General features: G+C 42.0%; 4 protein-coding genes across 6 annotated transcripts in view; 3 read left to right on the forward strand and 1 right to left on the reverse strand.

The window, feature by feature from the left end:
* fbxl13 (F-box and leucine-rich repeat protein 13) overlaps nucleotides 1–1641 on the reverse strand; it is a 13660-nt gene extending 12019 nt beyond the window's left edge. Inside the window, exon 1 of the mRNA XM_014337395.2 lies at nucleotides 1131–1641. Within this exon, the coding sequence (XP_014192881.2) occupies nucleotides 1131–1244 (114 nt within the window). The 5' untranslated portion in view covers nucleotides 1245–1641. The remainder of the gene's footprint in view (nucleotides 1–1130) is intronic.
* A 503-nt stretch (nucleotides 1642–2144) lies between these two features.
* On the forward strand, nucleotides 2145–6849 carry LOC102298449. Its single transcript, XM_005934172.3, has 3 exons — nucleotides 2145–2369; nucleotides 2442–2497; nucleotides 2566–6849. The coding sequence occupies exons 1-3, from the start codon at nucleotides 2353–2355 to the stop codon at nucleotides 4458–4460; spliced, it is 1968 nt and encodes a 655-aa protein (XP_005934234.1). The 5' UTR covers nucleotides 2145–2352; the 3' UTR covers nucleotides 4461–6849.
* A 763-nt stretch (nucleotides 6850–7612) lies between these two features.
* armc10 (armadillo repeat containing 10) lies at nucleotides 7613–12985 on the forward strand. Its single transcript, XM_005934178.2, has 6 exons — nucleotides 7613–8320; nucleotides 8539–8684; nucleotides 8774–8908; nucleotides 10627–10803; nucleotides 10933–11004; nucleotides 11189–12985. The coding sequence occupies exons 1-6, from the start codon at nucleotides 8077–8079 to the stop codon at nucleotides 11438–11440; spliced, it is 1026 nt and encodes a 341-aa protein (XP_005934240.1). The 5' UTR covers nucleotides 7613–8076; the 3' UTR covers nucleotides 11441–12985.
* A 1195-nt stretch (nucleotides 12986–14180) lies between these two features.
* LOC102300433 (DENN domain-containing protein 5B) overlaps nucleotides 14181–19868 on the forward strand; it is a 17749-nt gene continuing 12061 nt past the window's right edge. Inside the window, exons 1-4 of one of the 3 annotated variants that reach the window (XM_005934180.3) lie at nucleotides 14181–14313; nucleotides 14596–14910; nucleotides 18335–18444; nucleotides 19130–19844. In XM_005934180.3, coding sequence (XP_005934242.1) covers nucleotides 14805–14910; nucleotides 18335–18444; nucleotides 19130–19844 — 931 coding nt within the window. In that variant the 5' untranslated portion in view covers nucleotides 14181–14313; nucleotides 14596–14804. Of the gene's footprint in view, nucleotides 14314–14575; nucleotides 14911–18334; nucleotides 18445–19129; nucleotides 19845–19868 lie in introns of those variants that run through there. The other 2 variants (XM_005934179.3, XM_014337430.2) reach the window with 2 other exon arrangements.

Below are 19868 nucleotides of genomic sequence, written 5' to 3' on the forward strand. Positions count from 1 at the left end.
ATTAGGTACACCTTGCTTATACCCCTTTTTGCCTTCAAGATGTTCTTAATATTGGAAATGTCTCATTCCGTTACATCCCAAAAGACGCTGCATAGTGGACTCGTCTCAAACTGGTTTCATGAACATGATAATGTGAACTTTGTGTGTTGTCCTATTGGAAGCAGCCATTAGAAGATAGGTACACTGTGGTCATAAAGGGACAGTGAGCAACAATACCCAGGTAGGCTGTGGTGTTTAAACTGTGCTGTGTTAGTACAGAGAGTGTACCAAGCAGCAGCAGCAGCCCGAGCAGTCAGTGTTGCAGACGAAATTGAGACTCAGAGCAGCCAATGGCTGTGCAAATTGCAGCCTCTGGTCCCTGTTGCCAACTTACAGGAGAGGCACCTGATCGTCTGCTGTAAGGATCCATGTGTTGTGCGTTCAGAGATGTTTTTCTGCTTGGTTGTAATGAGTGGTTGTTTGAGATACTCCTGCCTTCCTATCAGCTCAAAACAGTCTGGCCAGTCTCCTCTGACCTCTGGCATGAACAAAATATTTTCTTTTCCCCCACAGAGAACTGCGGCATGCTGGATATTTTCTCTTTTTTGGACCTTTCGTTGTAAACCTTAGAGATTGTGTGGGAAAATTGGAGTGCATGAGCAGTTCCTGAAATGCTCAGACTATCCTGTGTGGCACCATAAACACACCACAGTCAAAGTCATTTAAATCACTTTTCTTCCTCATTCTGACGCTCGGTTTGAATTTCAGCCCTCACCACGTCTACATGTATAAATGCACTGAGTTGCTGCTTTGTGCATTAAAAGATAGTTGAACAGGTGTACCTAATGAAGTGGCCTGTAAGTGTATATACACACGCACACTCTGGTATGTATTTAGATTAAAGGAAAATGATCTGCAAGTGACTTTAATCAAATACCCTCAAAGAGAGTGGACTGTATGTTTACAGTGGAATCTATTTAAAGAGTTATGTAACTGAAATCTGAGCTCATCGCTGACTGCTCAGAGAACAAGGGGCTGTTGCAGCCTGAAAAAAAACAAACCAGACTTGCCATCATCTTTTTGTGTACAAACTCCAGGCTAAATACAAAGAAAACTGAGACAAGCATGCTGCTCGCTGTAAGAGAATCTACCTGCAGTAAGAAGCTGCTTGGGAGCACAGAGAGTGCATCACATCCTTTTTCACTCTGCTGATGCTTGTTGTCCATTTCAGTAAATCCCACTTGTAACATCAGAGGAAAATTCATACACACACAAAAGATAAAAAGTGTTCATTCAGTTTTGAAGTAGTCTTCTGTCCCTTTCAAGTCCTATCTTTACACCATGGAGCAGTGATACACTTAAGGCTGAGGCATCTAGCCTTTACAGAGGTCTCCAGTTTCTCAGTGAGAGCTGGAGTGTTCATTCATTTTTAACTTGGGAAAATATACATTTCTGCACAAAAGTATGACAACTGAGTTAAGAATATAAGTAAAAAGGTGCACAGGGACAAAATGAGTCACGGCAGTGGGAGGATACAGCATGGGAACATGACTTTTAGTCTGGCAAATTTCTTAACCTCAGTGAGTGTTTTCTCTGGCTTTTTACATGAGGGAGCGAGAAAAAAAACAGCCAGCAGACCTCAGTATAATTTCTTCAGAAAAAAAACCCTAAAATGTTGACCTACCAGCTTTCATCCTCTTGTGTAATTTGACCCAGCTCAACAGTTTGGTAAGTGCAACCTGCCGGCATTTCCTCTCAAAAGGCTTTTTTTGTCAAGTCCATCTGCAGAGTCAGCTCCAGGGTATCTCTCTTGCTCTGTGCGATGAACCTTTTCCACTTCCTGTCACCCAACAAGAAACAGCTCATCATTAATTCAGCAAACAGGGAGGCAGGCTGTCAGGAGCCAGGCTTAACTAACAAAGGATGGGAATCAAGTAACAAAAAAATAATAATTTATATAATTCACAATTTATAAAACAGTTTATTATGATTATAATTTCAGCCAAATCTGGACTGACAAATACTGGCCGAGTGAAACAGAACACCCTGATAACTTTACCTACTTATTACTTATTAACAGTGAGAGAAAGTCTTTAGGTTCTCTGAAGCTGAGTTACTGTTTCGCAGTAAAAATGCAACCAGAACCAATTCACTGTGCACCACCAGTCTGAGGACCTGCAAGAACTAACTCAGCAGCTGCTTTCAATAACTTCAATTGCAATCAGTGGAAGCAGAATGTGAGAAGGTTTTGTGTCCCCTCTGGTACCTTTCCTGCCGCTGTGGCTTCACTCAGAGCATGAGTGATTATTTTGCTGGTTAGAAGCTTTAATCATTATTCTGCTGCAGGTAGAGTCTGTGGTTGAACTCACCCTCATGGCTCTTTCATTCAGGTAAATAAAAATGTCATTTTATTCTCGGTTCTTTTAGATTTTTAGTATTTCAATTTTTATTTTTATTTCCAGCCTCTCCTGGCTTTGCACTCTGTTGTGGAGCTGCTTGTGCTTTCCTCCTCAAGAAGGTATGAATTCCAGTACTTTCATTTGTATAATTGACCACGAGTTTAATGCGATGTTTATTTCCTGATAGGTTACAGTACTGCACATGGCTACTATCTCTATGAGAGCCCCCAAACCTCTAGCACATTTCATTCTGGACAATCTTTGAATACAAACAATGAGAATGTTGGACGGCAAAGCTTTGTTTCCCGTCAGCCAGAAGCATTTATTGATGATAAAGAACAGGATGCTAACGCTGAGATGAAGCAAAGCCAGCCTGATAAATTTCACGGGGCCTCTTCTGCTCCTCTCATAGGGCAAAATGAGCAGTCTGGTTATCACCATCCCTTTGACTTGTTAGTGAGGGGACACACGCAGGAGCCTGTGAAGGGTGTCGCTTTCCCCACAATGAGTCATTTAAAGGAGTTTATAGAAAACATGAAGCGTTCCTTCTTAGTACCAGGAAGTGACTTGAGTAGACATTTTGAAACTGCACGGGAAAAAATGAAAACTCTCGGAACATCCATGGACTATGGACCAACTCCTGACAAAGGAGGTACTGCCTCTGGTGACAGCAGGATAAATAACGATCGGATTGAAGAAGGTGCCAACTACCAAACGCCAAATAAACGCCTCTCTTTCCCTGATCCTTTCGACTCCTCTGCAAGTCTCATTTCTTCCAGTGTTTATGACAACCAAAAATTTAGGCCGGGCACCACTTTCTACCCACACGATCATTTAGCAGCCACAGGTCTTGCTTCAAGAAATTTGGCGCACGGTTTTCCCTGGGGAAACAATGACTTATCTGTGAGTGTGGAGTCAGAACGACACAAACCACCAGAAAAAACACAATTTCCCTCCAGCTCCTTTCACAGGCACGGTTCTTCCTATAATGAACATGTGACTGCACCCCCTGTGAACCCTGCAAACAGCCCATCTCAAGATTTCAGCCAGTATTCAAGTGAGACCTCAAATTTAACACCTTATTGGAAGGATATGCTAAAAACAGTACATGCCTCTTACAGTAGAGATCCTTTAATGGGGTACTGGAGACCACCTGGTGGCTTTGAACTCACTAAAGACTTCCACAGAGTAAGTCAAACTGATGTCCCACCTGCAAAAAACCTACCATCTGCATATTCCTATGGCAAAAAGCATCCCCGTTCCATGCAGCATTATTGGCCCAAATACAAGACAAGAATAGGTGCTTCAGTCCAGCCGGGTCAACCCACTGACAGCAAAGAGTTAAGGACTGTAAAATATGCTTCCAACATTCACTGGCCTCCAAGTGGTTATGTCTCTTTAAGCTTTAATGACCCGTTACCCCAATGGAGAAGAGGTCACATGGGTTATCAAAGCAGCCCACAATACCCGCAAATTCCTCATTATAAGCAAAAACAGATGGACAGAGCTCGCTGGATGTTTACCGCCAAACCCTTGAGTTTTGTTCCCAGATACCAGAAAGTCAGTGCTGTTCCCTTCGTCCTAAATGCCGGTGCAAAACATGAGAATTCAAACCTCTACAATCAAGAACTCTTTTCTGCCTTTCAGAAACCACATTACAATAGATTGAGAAATCCACCCCAGAGTGGGCTTACATCTTATGGAGTAAGAAACACACTGGGCTCATTCTCTAAACCACAAAGGCAAACTGTGAGGTCTGAACGTTTACGGCCTTTCATGCAATCAAACAGGCACATGCCTCGAGTCAGTGTGAGTCGACGGCCCAGACACTTGGCCAACTGGCCTTCTGAACAGCAGCCTAAGCCTACAGGTTTGATGCCTAAGTGTGTGATTAAGAGGAACACAAAAAGCCTTCTTCCTCAAGAGTCCCGTAATACATCTCCATCATCGCCATACGTTAAATCCAAAAACCGCTTCACACGGGCCGTAGCATATCTGTCAAAGGTCTGTTTCACACCTCGTACGGTGCAAGGAAAGAGTAATAACAATCAGTGGAGACTGGTCAGAAGATGGCATGAATGAAAGGACACGATAACTCAATGTGCAAGACCGGGAAGAATGATGAACACATTTTTGAAGGTATGAAAACAAAGATGTTGTAGTGTTTTTGTCTGTGAACACATCTGCTGTCCTGGAAATCTGTCCTTTAAATAGAAAACAAAGCATCGCATTACTAAGTAAATACTAAAACTGAGCACTGAAACTGGACTGACCTTATTCAACTTTAAAACATCTGTATCAGTCTTGTATGGAAGTGTAATGCATTCAGTAGGCAGTTTCTCCTGTGTTTCTGATTTTTTTTTTTTTTTTAACATTAATTTTATTTATATAGCACCACAACAACAGTTGCCTTGAGGTGATTTACACTGTAACATTAAGACCCTGCAATAATACAGAGAAAACCCAAACAATCAGACGACCACATTTTGAGCGAGGGTTTGGAGACAGTGGGAAGGAAAAACTCCCTTTAAATAGGAAGAAACCTCCAGCAGAACCGGTTTCAGGGAGGGGTGGCCATCTGCTCCAACTGGGTGTGAGAGAGGGAAGACGGGACAAAAGACACGCTCTGGGAGACAGTCAGAGATGGATAAATAATAATTAAATGCAAAATGGTCTATAAACACAGCGAGTGAAGAAGTGCATCATGGGAAGCCCCCAGCAGCCTAGACCTGTTGCAGTGCAACTAAGGGAGGATTCAGAGTCACCCGATCAGGCCCTAACTATATGCTTTATGAAAAAGGAAAGTCTTAATAGTAGACAGCGTGTCTGTCTCTTGAATACAAACTGAGAGCTGGCTCCACAGATGAGGGAGCTTTTTATTTACCTGAAGGTTTGATTTCATAAGCATATTGACCTATAATACTAAAACTACTGTTGCAGACTTTCTCCTGGATATTGCAAAGTTTCTCCAGGATCATGCGAGCTGCTACAGCTTCAGAATATAAGACGTTGCATCTAAAAAGCATTAAAGTAGTGCAGGTGACTCTGATAATGAAATCAAGCTTTTAGGTCCACAGAAGCTCTTTTAAGTTTTTTTTGTTTGTTTGTTTGTTTGTTTTTTCCCTTCCAATGTCTGGATTTTATTTGCGGGTAACATTACTGACAAGTGGTCTATGTAAATAGAAGTATTCGTAATCTTAATGGCCGTTCTTTAACACCTGAAAACTTATAGATTTATTGTAATGGGATTGGTCTTCAGCTGCAAATCAATTTCCTGTTCTTCTACCTACATCGACTATTTATGTAAGAACCTGAAAGTGTTACAATTTTGACTTGTCTTGATTGCCACATTTGATGGTAGTCTTTATTATACATCTTCAGTGTAAGGATAAAAACAGTTTGCTGGATATATTAGCAGTCCAGAATAAATTCTACAGTCTATATCCATTTAACTTTGTGGACAGAAAAGCAGCTGTAACTGTCTAATAGGTCATCTGCATTTGTTTTAGAGTTGACATCATGTTGGACATGACATAAATATTGGTGTGAAGATCAGTCTGAATTGACTTTATGGTTCTAAAACAGGATTAAATATTTAAAATGAGTTTTTAAATCCAGGCTGTAGGTCTGATTATATTCTGTTTGTAATTTATACTGCAATAGGTTCAGTCAGACATCATGTTTAAACAAAAAATTAATTTCTGAAATGTGTAAATTGAGATTGTTTTCGAAAACAATCAAGGTAATCCGATTTACAGGAGAACTACAGTTTTTGTTTGTGTGTGGGGTTTTTTGGTTTTTTTTCTTAAGTTCAGATTTGTTTCACATCCGGCTGCAAGTAAATAACGAAAACTAAAATGTGGTAGGATTCATGCTTTATGAATGGATGGTGCTGACTGTTTTTCTTTTTTGTTGTTGTGTTTTTTGTTGTTGTTTTTTAAAGAGAAGTCTCCCTCTACATTAAGATGCATTCACTCAGTCCAGTGAATACATGGAGGCTCTGCTCTTTGCCTGTTGCCATGGTGAATCCTGGTACTAGCTCTGCTGATGGCTATTTTTCACTGCTTATGCACAGGCTTAACTTGAGCTGAACATATTCAGCTGATTGAACTTTCTAGAACCACAAGCAGCAGCTCAGCATTAATCAAGTTGGAGTTTGTTGAACCTGCTTCTAAAACAGATCCCATTAAGGCTGTAGCTGAAGTCTTGCTTTTGAAAGTCACTTTAATGGTAACTTAAGCATCAAGTCAACCTAATTAAAGCCACTTGAAAAGAACATTGGTGGGGAATGCAAACAAGCAACGCATGAGTCATTGTTTGCATGTGCTTGAAACATGTTGAAGTGTGGGTGAAAGGGGGGGCAGGGGGATATGAACGTGATCTTCTCTGGACCTCTTCTGGTGGCCTAACATGTCTTCAGGGGTTAGGAGTAAGGGCTAAAATTAAGAGAAAGTGAGCCACCGTGTGTTCGTTTCAAGAAAAGCCGGGGGTCTACGTGCCAGTGCACAGACTGGAAATGATCAACTGTACTGATTCAACATGACGTACATGAAGCTGTCATTAAAGCCCGTAAAAGTAAAATAAATTGGGATCTCATCTTTTACATTCAGCGGGGGGTTGGTGGGGTGATATGCCCAACGTTTATCATTGGCAGTGAAAGGATGGCTTCCTTTTGAAAGTAAAATGATCAAAATGCATCAATTTTCTTCACCAGCATATGTTTGCCATCTGACACAAAGGAAAATCTTGAAAAGCCCCAGTCTCTGAAATTCTAAAGTCATAAATATGAAGGACGATAAGCTAGTAGAATTATTTCACTTTATAAAGCTGGATTATATGCATATGCGACAATGACTTTGATAAATTCGTTGGTGGGTAATCCTAATTTCCGAAACTCAAATGAGATATTTCAGATTAAAATGACTAATAGACCAGCAAGTAAAAAGCAAAACTGACACAAGTGGAGAGCTTCTTACAAAATCAACATTGAATCTTAGATGTGATGTGCTCTTTGCACAAACGTTATACTTTTTAAGGTAATGTTATTTATTTATTTTTTGTATAATTCTGTTTTGGTTTTTTTTTTCCCCTTTGGAAATCTTATCTGAGGAAAAGCTACACTGGTGCTCTTTATTTTTATTTTTTTTTATGTCTTTCACTTTACGACTTTTAAGTGTATAATCTCGTTTGACGATCCACCGTTGCCAGGTAACGGATCAAGTAAACCTTAAGTCCGGTTAAATGTTGGACAACTAGTGAGCAGCAGAAGTTTTTAACGGTAATATGCAGAATCGGATGCGATCTGTTTGCTCGCGGTTTTTCAGTTTCTTTCTGGTTATTTTAAAAGCTTCATAAAAACGATATGTTCAGACAAATCATACCACACTCTTTAATGACATACGAAGCCATATCAGTCACGCAGCGAAAGATTTGTTTGGCCACCCCAAGCTGGCCTCAATATCGACTCGGATAATTGTTGACAACTGTGGCTTGTCGGCAAACTTCTCCACTTTTTAGAATAATGAATCTGTTGAAACGGATTTGCGTTGCCTTCGTTGTGGTTTCGATGGAGTGTCATTAGTTTTAGCTAACTAAAAAACTTGACTTGTTCGCAAGTAAGGTAAATGATTTGTCCATAACGTGTAGCTTAACGCTAGCCAGCTAGCAGAGCTTAGCTAAAGACATAGCAGCTAGCAGCATGGGCGATATAACTCCCAGGTTCGGCAACATGAAGGCTTTGTTAGGATTAGTTGCCGGAGCTGGAGCCTCTTATGGCATATACAAACTTATTAGTTTCAAGAGGAACAAGAAAAATGCCACAGGTGAGAATCCTGGGGTTAAAGGCAGTCAGCAAAGTGAAGTGAAGATACAACCGGGGAGTCTGCTGGCCAGAGTGTCCGGACTGGATGTTATCTGTCCCCGACCAGCAGATACGGCATCAGGTAAGGACCCCAGAGTCCTTAAAGATGGACTGTAATCCCAGCTGCTATTTAAATCTGAATATTCCAGAAAAATCTTCAAATATTTTTGTTCGCTGTTAACTTGTGAATATTTCATCATCTTCGGACTTGGATAAATTAAAAATAAGCTTTTGAATCTAAATGAAAAAGAAAAGGGTTACAACTGATCCATAGTTTCATCTTTATGTTATGCTTTATAGGGGACATCATCCACCAGTCCCCTGACAACCTGGAGCCACAGCACTTGAAAATGCTCCTGTCCTGTTTGCAGACCAGCAATAATCCCTCAGACAGGTGTCGGATTCTTCTTACATTAGGAAACAGTGCTGCCTTCACTGTGAATCAGGTACAGTAAATTTACTGTATCCGAAATGTATAGATTGGAGCAGTTATTGGTTGACTTTAATGTTCTTTTCTTCTCTGTTAATCCCTCAGAATCTAATACGGGAATTTGAAGGGATTCATATCATAGCTGGGTTCCTTTCTGATCCTGCGCCTGAAGTTAGGGTGCAGACTCTGAATGCTTTAAATAACCTCTGTATGAACATCCAGAACCAGGAACAAATAAAGGTATGTTTGTTGTATATTCATTTCCTCTTAAGATGTGTTTTTTCCATGCATGCACATGAATGAAAGAGAGAGACCGGTGAAAGGATGAAGATGCAGGGAGCAGAGGTAGTGAATGTGGATGTGTTTAAATACTGGGGTCAAACATCAAAAGCAAAGGACAGCAGACAGGTGAGGTGAGTAATGAGAACAGGCAGTCACACTGGTTGGAAGTGACCAGGATGGACAGAATTAAATGCATCACAGGGTCAGCTCAGGTTGAGCAGTTACAAAGTTAGAGAGATGAGGCTGAGATGGTTTGTCTATAGTTTGTTTATAAAAAAAATTATTTAAAAAGATAAGCAAGTCATTAAAGGTGGGATGTTATAGGTACATTGTGATCATCAAACTAGGTAACAATTTTACAGTCTTCTTTTATCCACTCTTGAGCCAGTGCAAATTGCCCATTCAGAATCTCTTCTGCTTACCTTCGATTGTAACAAGTGGTTATTTGAGGTACTGGTTTCTTATCTGACCATTCTTCTTTGACATCAGCAAGGCATATTCGCCCAAAGAAGTGCTGCTGAGTGGATATTTTATCTTCTTTGGACTATTCTTTATAAACCCTAGAAATGATTTGTCTGCGGAAAATCCCAGTAAATCAACAGTTTCTGACATACTCAGACATTCCCTCTGGTATTAACATCCCTTCCGCATTCAAAGTCACTTGGTCTCTTAAATAACATACTGTTACAATGGTGGATGCTATAATTAAACATACCGGTAGTCAGAATTTCAAATAATGTGGTCAGAGTATGTAGTAGGTAATCGTTGTGAGCCAAAGATTTAGGTTTCAGGTAGCTTTAAAGGCTCCAGACATTTTTTCCTACTCTTGGATCAATTTCAAAGAGTAGGAGATTTTTTACTTTTTGAGAGAGAGCTACCTTAAGCACACAGCTCTGATTGTGAACACAGAAGCCCCACACAACTGCTGCCCTAACAGAGTTGTGTGAGGCTGCTCCAGTCTGCATACCACAGCATCCTTGGGCAAGATGTTGATCCCCGAGTTGCTCAATCATCAACACTTATAGCTCTTTTCCACTAGTACCTCCGCAGCTTGGCTTGGTTAAACTCAGTGCAGTTTTTAGGGTTTTTCATTAGGTAATAGCACCTGGTACCAGGTACTTTGTTAGCATCTGCTCAGCTGAAGTTCCAAGTCAGCTGAGTCAGTCTGAAAATGTGGCGTCAAAAGACTGAATGCCACCGATTGGCCAGTCAATGGCATCATTCAACGAGTCATGAGAGTGACTCCTTCACAAATATCAAAACCACGATTTTTATAGCTTGGCAACAAGAGTTTTAAAAATCTCTTTCATTGTTGTGTTGTTTGTGTCGCATACAAAACGTGTCACAACTTTTGGCCGTGATGCTGTACATAAGCAGTACTCAATTGTAATGGAAAATAGCCGAGCAGAGTAGGTACAAGTGAAAAAGAGGCTTTTGATGTAGAAAAGAGTGTCTGTGAATGAGACATGTTGTTTAAAGTGCTTCGAATGTTCATGTAGAGTAGAAAGGCATTATTACTACACTGTTTAACATCTACAAGGTATTGTTTTCATTTTGCTTCATTTAGTCATTATTCTCTGTAGCTGTTGGCAGACAGCTCTCTTGTTTTCATTTGTTTATATAGCTGTGAGTTTTTTGAAGATGCATTTTACTGAAAACATCATCCTGTCTGTCAGGTTTATGTTCCACAAGTGCTGGAACTCATTGAGATGTCACCAGTGAACTCGGACCTTCAGCTCGGTGCTCTGCGGCTGCTCACAAACCTTTCAGTAACAGACAAACATCAACACTTGCTGAAGGAATCCGTTACTCTTTTACTGTCCTTGCTGGTCGTGAGCAATGAAGCCTTACAGGTTTGCAAGTTTAGGGCGTGAACTCTTTCACTTCCCATAAGCAGATTGTTAAAAGCTATAAGGATGAAATAATCTTTAAATCTTAACATGAATGTGTGCCATATGTAAAAGCTGCTCTGGTTGTTTCAGGTTCAGACTCTGAAAGTCCTCGTGAATTTGTCATCGAACCCAGATATGATGGATGACATCGTTCAAGCTCAGGTGAGACCAAAAGGAAATTAAAATCCAGCCTTTATCTGACCGTCTTCATGAAAAGGTTTGCATGTTTTTGTCATACACAGGGACTGAGCAAGCACCATGCAGCTTAGTCTTAAGAGGCCATCAGAAGAAACAGAATTGCAGTTAGCAGACTTATTAGAAATTTTTCTTTGCTTTCTTACCCCAGGCGCCAGCTTCCGTGGTGCTGCTATTTGATGAACGAACAGCTCCTGCAGTGCTTCTCCGTCTGCTGACCTTTGCAGGGAACCTGAAGGCCTGGAGGCCATCAGCCCAAGTGGCTGATGAACTGAGGCGCAAACAAGATTGCCTCTTCCGGGTCATGCTAGACGAATCCTCCCAGCTACACGGCAGATTGGTTCAGCTGCTTTCACACCCGGATGGAGAGATCCAGGCCCAGGTCGCCCGTATCTTGACGTAGACCTCCTTCCCTGCATCCCATTATGCTTCCAAAACCACCAACCATCACATCACCATCGCATTTCCCCTCTTAACTTGTATGCAAGTTGCCATTAATCTTGTAGAAGAGTAGGCTATGTGTAGCCTAAAGCTTGATTTGGAGATCTCTGGGAAATCTGTCCCCCAACTTGCGTAGCAGCGTCGACATGTAAAAAGGATTAAAACGGGGCTCCAGTTATGACGTAGATCGGACGCAGAAGTATAATTCATGTGTACGTGTGGATGCACTGCTTGCACTCCTTCCATATCTGCAGCATTCCTTGAATCTGTATTTTCAAACACAGCTACATAATTTGTTCTACTTCACTGGCCACTCTTCCCTCATTCTAGCGTCTAACACCACAATTAACTGATGGGCAATAAGGGAGCAGGAAGCAGGAGGAACCCTTTCATTCAGTGGAGTGCAAACAGGCCACCTCTTCCTGTTTTTCCTGCTGCCAGAGACTGTTTTCCTTCTAAAATATCCACAGTGCCCTTTTTTTCTTCTGAGAACTTTCCCCTAAGAATAAAAAAAAAAAAGCAAACAAAAATAATCTCTGAAGCTACTTTCCAGGTGAAAATTCTTAATCCAACTCCACTGCCAAAAGTTTTCTAGAGAACGTTTTAGTATGACCTACAGCATGAACCTGTGCACTGCACCCCCACCCCCTCCCACCGTGGTTCAGAGAGACTTTTAGCTGTGTTTTTAGTTTAAGAAGCAGGGTGTTGTGATTCTTAGACAGGCCAAAGTGAATTTAACTTAGAGGGGTTCAGTGTATCAAGATGAGACACTGACCCGCCAGTATTAAGAAGTGCTAGCTGAGTTATGTGAAACATCTAAGAATTACACCATTTGAGGAAAACCTTTATCTTTAATGATGTGCTGACCACAGCTGCCTGAAAGGGTTTGATCCAGGCTGTGTTGCTGTCACTGAATGTCTCTCTCTCTGTGAACTGGACTCCAAATACCTGCAAATCCCCCTGAGGGAGGAGTTGGAGGAAGTTAGAAAAGGAAAAGGATGTTTGGACTGCTTCGATTGTTCCACAGACGCCGCAAGTATCACAAATAGCTGTCAGACTGACAAAGCAGTGTCACAATGATCATCTGAAAGCTTTCTCATTTACAAAAAAATCATGGTATTGAATGTTAAATACAAGCCTTGTTATGTTAAGCTATGCACTGAGAAGACTGATTCACCTGAGAGGTTGAGCGTGCATGAAAAATGTAACTGTGATCCCAGAAGATGACGATAAATGCGAGATTTTTACTGCATGGGTCAGTCCAGGTGTGTTGAAATGCTGCACTTTCTTTTATGTTTAGACACTGATTTTATTGAACCCAAAACTAAATATATCTCAGGCGAATAGGGTTTACCAGACATGTGGAGTAGGAGGTTGATTTACTTGTGACCTGGATTATTATTATTATTATTATTATTATTTATTTAATTAAGCGTTTTGCCTATAAAATGGAACATATGTTTCTCTGTTTGAATGGTTCAATAAATACCCAACATGGTAAAAACTTATTTTTTTCTGTCTTGTTGTTGTTGTTGTTGTTGTTGTTGTTTTGGATGAAATTTTGAATAAAGAATGTAAAAATCAGATTGTTCATGCTCAGGCACCAAGGTTGACAGTGTTTTCATTTTCATCGGTTTGGTAGGTCGCAGGAAAAATGCTGTTGCTAAAGTCTTTCACTGAGGAGAAACCTGAATGCATCACGTCACTCACTGCTTCTCAGGCTTTTAGTGCGTCACTGACCAGACGCTGAAATTGATGCTGTCTGTAAATCTGTCAATGGCCAAGAACCAAAATACGTATTTTCTTCTTTTTTTTATTTATGGTCTCCAGACTAAACATGTAGAAAGCATCTTTTACAGAGGTAAATATGCACCAGAGAGCTGGAGCACACAGGGTGTGCCCTGACTTCAGCACAGGTTTAAAGACTTTTATGGTCTCCACCAACTCTGACTTGAAGTAAATGGAGTGTAAAGTTTGAGATCTCGCAACAGACAAGTTAAAAAATAAAACATCAGAATAAAATAAACACCGCAGACAAAAGACAAAGTCCATACTCCATTTAATAATTTATAACTGGGGAGGTATTTGGCAAGCATAGCCACTAATAGAGACAATGAGTTGGAGTTCAGTTGCTTCGACTGCTGATGGTTAGGCTCTAAATGTTGTGGATGACTGATGGTGTCTTTAGTGCCTGTGTGTCAGGGAAGAGTGTGAAGTATTATCTAGCAGTGGGTCTCAGTTAGTGATTAATGACTTTTGGCAAGTGTCTTTATTTGTTAATCAAACATGAATTAAGAAGTGTTCCTGTAACTGTCTGGCTCAGATGGCATCCTTCCAACCAAAACAGATCTGTGTGAAGAGGGATTTTTATATTTATTTTCATAAAATCACATTTTTAGGACATGATAAACAAAAACACAAGTTGATTCATCTTAAAATTAAGCTGAGGTCACTTATTCTTGCGCTGTGACATTAAATTCATGTTACTTGCTAACTAACACAACTGCAGATTTTTAATAAAACTATGTATTTATTTATTTATTAGTTAGTATCTCGACTTAGTATAGCAGGGATCAAGCACCAGAACCATTTGATCCTACATTTCCCACAAAACTTCCCATCATGCATTAGTCATTAGTCATCCCCTGACTGGTAAAATAAGCTCGTGACTTCCAAACTCCATGCCTAAAGTTGGCAACACGAACTTCCCATAAAAACTTCCAATGAAACGCTGAGGTCTAAAGTGTTTTCTCAGATTTTAGGAGGCTCCTGCAAATCCACAGCCAACTGTAGGGCGCACGACCGTTTTCACAGTATTACGGTAATTAGTAAACGGTAAGTGGAGTTTTATCCAAAATGTCGAAAACGTTGTTTTAATTTCTCTCTTCAGAGTTTTCCCGCCCGTGATCTGCATTTGTGTAATAAATAATTGTAATCATCTCCACCGACAAAAATAATAATTATAAATGAGAACCCTGATGATCTATGAGACTGATTGTTTTGCGCTACAGATGAATTTCGTAAACATCTATGTGAAAATGACGCAGACTTTAGCGGGGACGCTGATGCTTTTAAGCCTTTGTCTCCCTCCCTCCCTGCCTGCCTGTCTCCACACAGCCTCCTCCCCCTCTGAACAAACTGGATGACCATCCCCGGATCACCCTGACTCCATCAGAGTCACAGCGCGGTTCAGTGGGTGCGGATCGGGACGCGCAGCGGGGAGCTTCGAGGATTTCGGATTAAAAACCAGCGCCAGCTATGAACACCTACAGCATTAAGCAGAAGTAAACGGAGCTGTGTCACACCGTCAACACAACGCGTCGAGGATGAACACCGCCGCCGCCACAGGATCGGCTTCTTGCCGTTTCGCCCACTATTTTGTTGTGTGTGGAGTGGACACGGAGACGGGCCTGGAGCCGGACGATGGAGCAGGTAGATGATATTTAAGGACAAAAAGACCCACCCGCCAATACACAGATACGCAGCATGTTATGTTGGATGACAGCATTAGCCAGGTTATATATTTAGTAATTCATATAGGCCTATTTGTGTTGCCCAATTGTGTCTCTGTTTGTGTGGGGAGGGGTGACAGCCATTTAAATATGATTTTTCTTCTCCCTGTCAGTGCTCTAAATAATATGTGTGAGCAGCCTGTGCAGAATATCCTCAAATATATGAAAAATGTGATAAATATAAGGTTATATTTGGGCAGGATTTGTACATGTCTCTGGGGGGAAAGCAAAGACAAATGATGTGCATTGTATCATTTCCCAATCAATCTTAAGCCATTGAAAGGAATATTTCTGATATATTGTCTTTTGTATCCCAGGTGCGGTCTGTTTATATTATACCCCAGTTTAGGACACATCACTTGGCGGCTGTGTTCATTGAGTTTTCATCATATTTTCAGTCTAGTATTGTGTCACATTAGATTTTATTTTATGGTTTCTGCAAGTCATCTACTGCTACACCTGCCTCGGGATCACAGGAGAGAAAGGGCAGAATCGAGGGAAAACAGCAGCGTCCTAATTCTGCTCGTTAAAGCTGGAACACAGCTGGAACATCCAGGCAGGGCTGTTTGCTCCCAGAATACACTCCTCTGTGAATCAAAAAGCACTGATTAATCCACGTGATTTGGGGTGGTCTCAAACAGAAAGTGACCCATCATTCTTATTTTCCTCTTTTAACCAAGAAGGTGAAAGGGATGTGATGTCATATTTTGGGCTGCGGTGAAGTCTCCTCATCTCAGTTGCTTATTGGGGTTTATTTGTGGTTGACAAGACTCTAAGAAATAGAGAAATATCAGGTGGCGTCACCTCCTTTTGCAGCCAGTTGTTGACACTGAGCTGAGAACAACTCTGCCCAGGAGGCTCGTGTGACGTGCGCTGCGGTGTTTGTGAGAAAACGGTCACATCGCAGGTGTGCTGAATACCTTGAGCGTCACTTCCAGATCTGGAGCAGCAGTCACACCCTGTATTCTCCTCATCTCTGGAGCAGCTGTTGTGAAACAGCTCCTCATGGGGGGGCTTTTAGCAGACATGCTTGTTATGTTTTTTTGCTCTTTGTTTTGTTTTAAAGCTCTAATTAACCACTGGGTTAGAAAGCTGCCTCCTTGGCTACTGTGTCTGAGCTACACCATTGTACTTATGTAACAGCAGGTCATCGCAGACCCATCGCTGCAGGGGGGCTCTGCTCCTTTAAAGGATTTCTCTCCCTGTGTGAGGGTTTTTCTCCTTTACTCACAAGTGTTCCACAAGTTATAGCCCACTCTGTGCTCTAAATGTGTCCCATATACAGTTCCTCTTTCTGTGAGAGTGTGTAATTGGTGAATGCCCACCGAGAGACAATCTGCCCTTGTTAGCCTCTCAATACATGCCACTGTGTTTCTGCAGCCTAATCAGATTCCACATGACGTTGCCTGTTGGAATGCTGAATGGCCGACGCTTCAGCGCCCGTGCAGGCACGATGACGGTCACATAGGGGAGCGATATGACATCAGTGGAGTAGTCCCTGATCGCACAGAGCGAGCTTTATTGTGCAGGGAGATGTAAAGCCTATATCTCATTATATAATTAGACATTCTGCTTGATTCATTTGTTTTTTTTTCAACATATTTTTAGGCACTTGGTGCTTTCTTTGTTCCTGAGCTTCAAGTCTAAGATAAAAACCAAAATTTCTTTTCTTTTTTTGGTCGTGTGAGTCACCTTCAGTGGTCAGGCGCATCAGTGGTGGAGTGATTTTAAAGTGTCATCAGTCAGTACCAGCTGACACGCCTGTCATTTTAATATCTCTCTACTTTTTATGCATGCTCATGTAATGGTGTGATGAATGGGACAGCAAAGGTAATTTAGTTGGTGAACGTGATGGATGTCTGTCTTTATTGGCTGCTCACTGGTGGCTGATGGAGTTGGCCTGTTTTAGGGACAGTGGAATGAATATGAAACACTAAAAACAAGACACGGCTGATATTAAAGTGACCATTGTAATGAATTTGGATACTTGGATGAGACATTCGTCACTGTTTTTGTGACAAATCGGTGTGAAAATGATAGTTATTCTCACGCCTACAGATGATGTAAAGCATCCAGCACATTTCTTGGATCTAGTGAGTCTGTTAATGTGCTAATTACAGGCCTTTAAGCTTTCATTCAAACACTAAAACAAACCTCCCTCCACTCCACTCCACCTCCCCTTGCTCTGTTACCCCGTGAAACACACACAGGCTGCATCTACGTCTGTGAAAGCTGTTTGGTGGGAACCCGTGTCAGGAGGAGAGCCGGGGGGGTGGCGGTTTAATTAGGTCAGCTGATAAAACCCAGGCTGACGTAACCTGTGACGAGCACAAAAGCTTTGTCTCGATGGCGATCATCGAGGCCACGGCGGAAATGGAAACCATGGCAACTCCTTCAGCGATGCTCAGTTGTGCCTCTCAGCGCCGACACTAATTTGTATTCTTAGTAAAGAACACTGCCATTCCCGCCCCGCGTCACTCTCGTCCATTAGCTGTCTCCCACCTACCGGTCTGAGTCAGTTTGACTTGAAGTGGCTCGCTCCTCGCTCTGCCTGCAGCGCAGTTTCTTGAGGTGGCGTGCGTCATTTCGTGGGCAGGTGATGTGGATGTTCCTGAAGGGTCGAATGAGTGCTGCAGAGCTGGTTTGGCATTTACAGATGATTTTGTTCTTGTGCAGCGATTCCAGTGAATGTCTCTGAGAGTTGATGGTGTACTAGTAAAGCAGGGAACACAAAGAAGAGTACTGTTCAAGAGCATCCCCCTTAGAAAGAGGATAAATAATGAAAGTACCTCGCTGATTACCCTCTGTGAATCATACACCCGTTTTTTTAATTTATTCATTTATTTATTTTTTTTGCTCCAGCTTCATCTACTCGCACAGACAGCATTTTCTATGTAACCCGAGCTAGAAGCTGACACATGGTGCCGAGATTTAAAAAAGGAGATACTTTAACCACACGAGGCAATGCATGTGTTCACTGCAGCAATTTATGTGGGATATAGTTCTCTTGCATGCACTTTGAATTCAGCACCTCTTATCAGTTTGAAGAGTTCCCTCCTGCAGTGTCAGGGATGAGGCTTGTTGCATTGCTTTTCTTTATGCTAATGAGTTGAGTTACATAACTCTTGGAGTGGCTTTTCCCACTTTGCTGCAGCACATGAACTTCTTTTTACTATCTGTCAAGGTTGTCCTGGTCGTTTTTTATTAATCAAAGCTGCTGTCATGTTCTGATGCCCTCTGTTCTGTCCTTTCTGTCTCATTATGAATTCTGGTTCAGCATCGATCAAGGTCAACCTGCATTAATAGAATAACCTCTTTACTCAATTTGTCTGTCTGTCTTTCAGGTGAGGGCTTTGAGCACAGCCCTGTTCGACGGTCCTTCAAATCGAAGGTTTTGGCTCATTACCCTGAAAATACAGACAGGAACCCCTTCAATAAAGATGCTGTCAACATGGTGAGATGTTGGATTGCATAGTGTTGGTCATTTTCTGTTACATCTGCAGCTGAAGGACAAGATGTGCCTGTTAGAAGGCCAAATGATTTTGTTGCTCTTTCAGCTATTGATGGAGAATAATGGAAGAGGCAAAGTCAGCTGGAGGGAAGTGTAATAGGAGTTACGTGCTGGCTTATTTTCTGCCCCTTTTCATCAGAGTCTTGCTTTCATCTAAACATGCAAAACAGGTCTGGATGATGAGAGCAGCATCAGCCTCACAGTTACATGAGTAATCAGACGGAGTGGAATCAGTGTTGGTTTGTTCTAGACCATTTCATATATTGTGCAAAAGCACCTTCCTCTGGCTTTGCTTTACTTTTTGGGGTCTTTTTAAGCATGTCATTTTATGTAGCTAATCCACACTTTTTTTTTTTCTCCCCCCACTCCTCAGGCCAGGGGTCGATTTTTGCTCTGATTACATTTTTAGGACAAAATCAAGCCTATGCTAGCACAAGAATATTTAAAATAATTGCCATTTTTGATGGTGGCAAACTTCAGTTTTATCAGGTTGAAGTGTCTGGAGGATGCTGATGTTTGCTGTTGTATATTTTGGTTTAACCCTCCATTTATATACTTTTTGAGGTCGGTATTGAACATTGTCACTCTGTACTAAAACATCTCTTGTTTTCTCTCCTCTGTCCTCCAGCTCTGCATGCCCAGAGGGCTGTCCTTTCGCACTCAAGCAGACAGACTCGATCCTCAGTTTCACTCGTTTACGATTTCTTTCGACGATGGCACGCGTTCCTACGGCTTTGTTCACACCTTCTACGAGGAGGTGACCAGTCCTCAGATTATCACTGCCATGCAGACACTCTGTCAGATGCACCATGTGGAGCACCACTCCTCTTCATTGGCCTCCTCTCCCTCATCCTCCTCTTCCTCTGCCTCCTCACCCTCCACCTCCAGTATGGACTCACTTGCGAGCAGCTTGGATGAGTCAGACGCCGAGTCTCTGGCTGGGGTGTCTGGCTGCCTCGGATGTGTAGGCTCCTTCGATCCAACGCGAGACACCCTGTATGTGTCCAAAGCCCTCTGCCTCGTCACGCCGCTCCCTTTTCTTCAAGCTTCACGACAGTTTCTGGTTCAGCTCCACCAGGCTGTGACGTCACAGACAGCCCCACCACTCCCTCTAGAGAGCTACATCCATAACATCTTGTACGAGGTGCCGTTGCCTCCACCTGGAAGGTCGCTGAGGTTCCATGGGGTGCAAGGGCCCATCCTTTGCCAGCGGCCCGGGCCAGGTGAGCTTCCTTTGGGGGAGTATCCTCTTGGAGATGCGTTCTCCCTCCTGGGTGTGGACAGCATGGTGAAACTACTTACCTGTGCACTTCTGGAGACACAAGTCCTGCTTTACTCTTCAGGTAAGCACTGAAATTACAGATTTT

Source organism: Haplochromis burtoni, unplaced genomic scaffold (assembly GCF_018398535.1).
Source record: "Haplochromis burtoni strain Fernald_Lab_line unplaced genomic scaffold, NCSU_Asbu1 Contig_179, whole genome shotgun sequence".
NCBI classification, from domain to species: Eukaryota; Metazoa; Chordata; class Actinopteri; order Cichliformes; family Cichlidae; genus Haplochromis; species Haplochromis burtoni.

Excerpts from the sequence above, each read along its gene's own strand:
- LOC102298449 (XM_005934172.3), top strand. Across the intron at positions 2,498-2,565 it reads GTGCTTTCCTCCTCAAGAAG|GTTACAGTACTGCACATGGC; the intron begins GTATGAATTCCA and ends ATTTCCTGATAG.
- armc10 (XM_005934178.2), top strand. The coding sequence starts at position 8,077 with ATGGGCGATATAACTCCCAGGTTCGGCAACATGAAGGCTTTGTTAGGA. Across the intron at positions 8,685-8,773 it reads CTGCCTTCACTGTGAATCAG|AATCTAATACGGGAATTTGA; the intron begins GTACAGTAAATT and ends TTAATCCCTCAG. Across the intron at positions 8,909-10,626 it reads AGAACCAGGAACAAATAAAG|GTTTATGTTCCACAAGTGCT; the intron begins GTATGTTTGTTG and ends CCTGTCTGTCAG.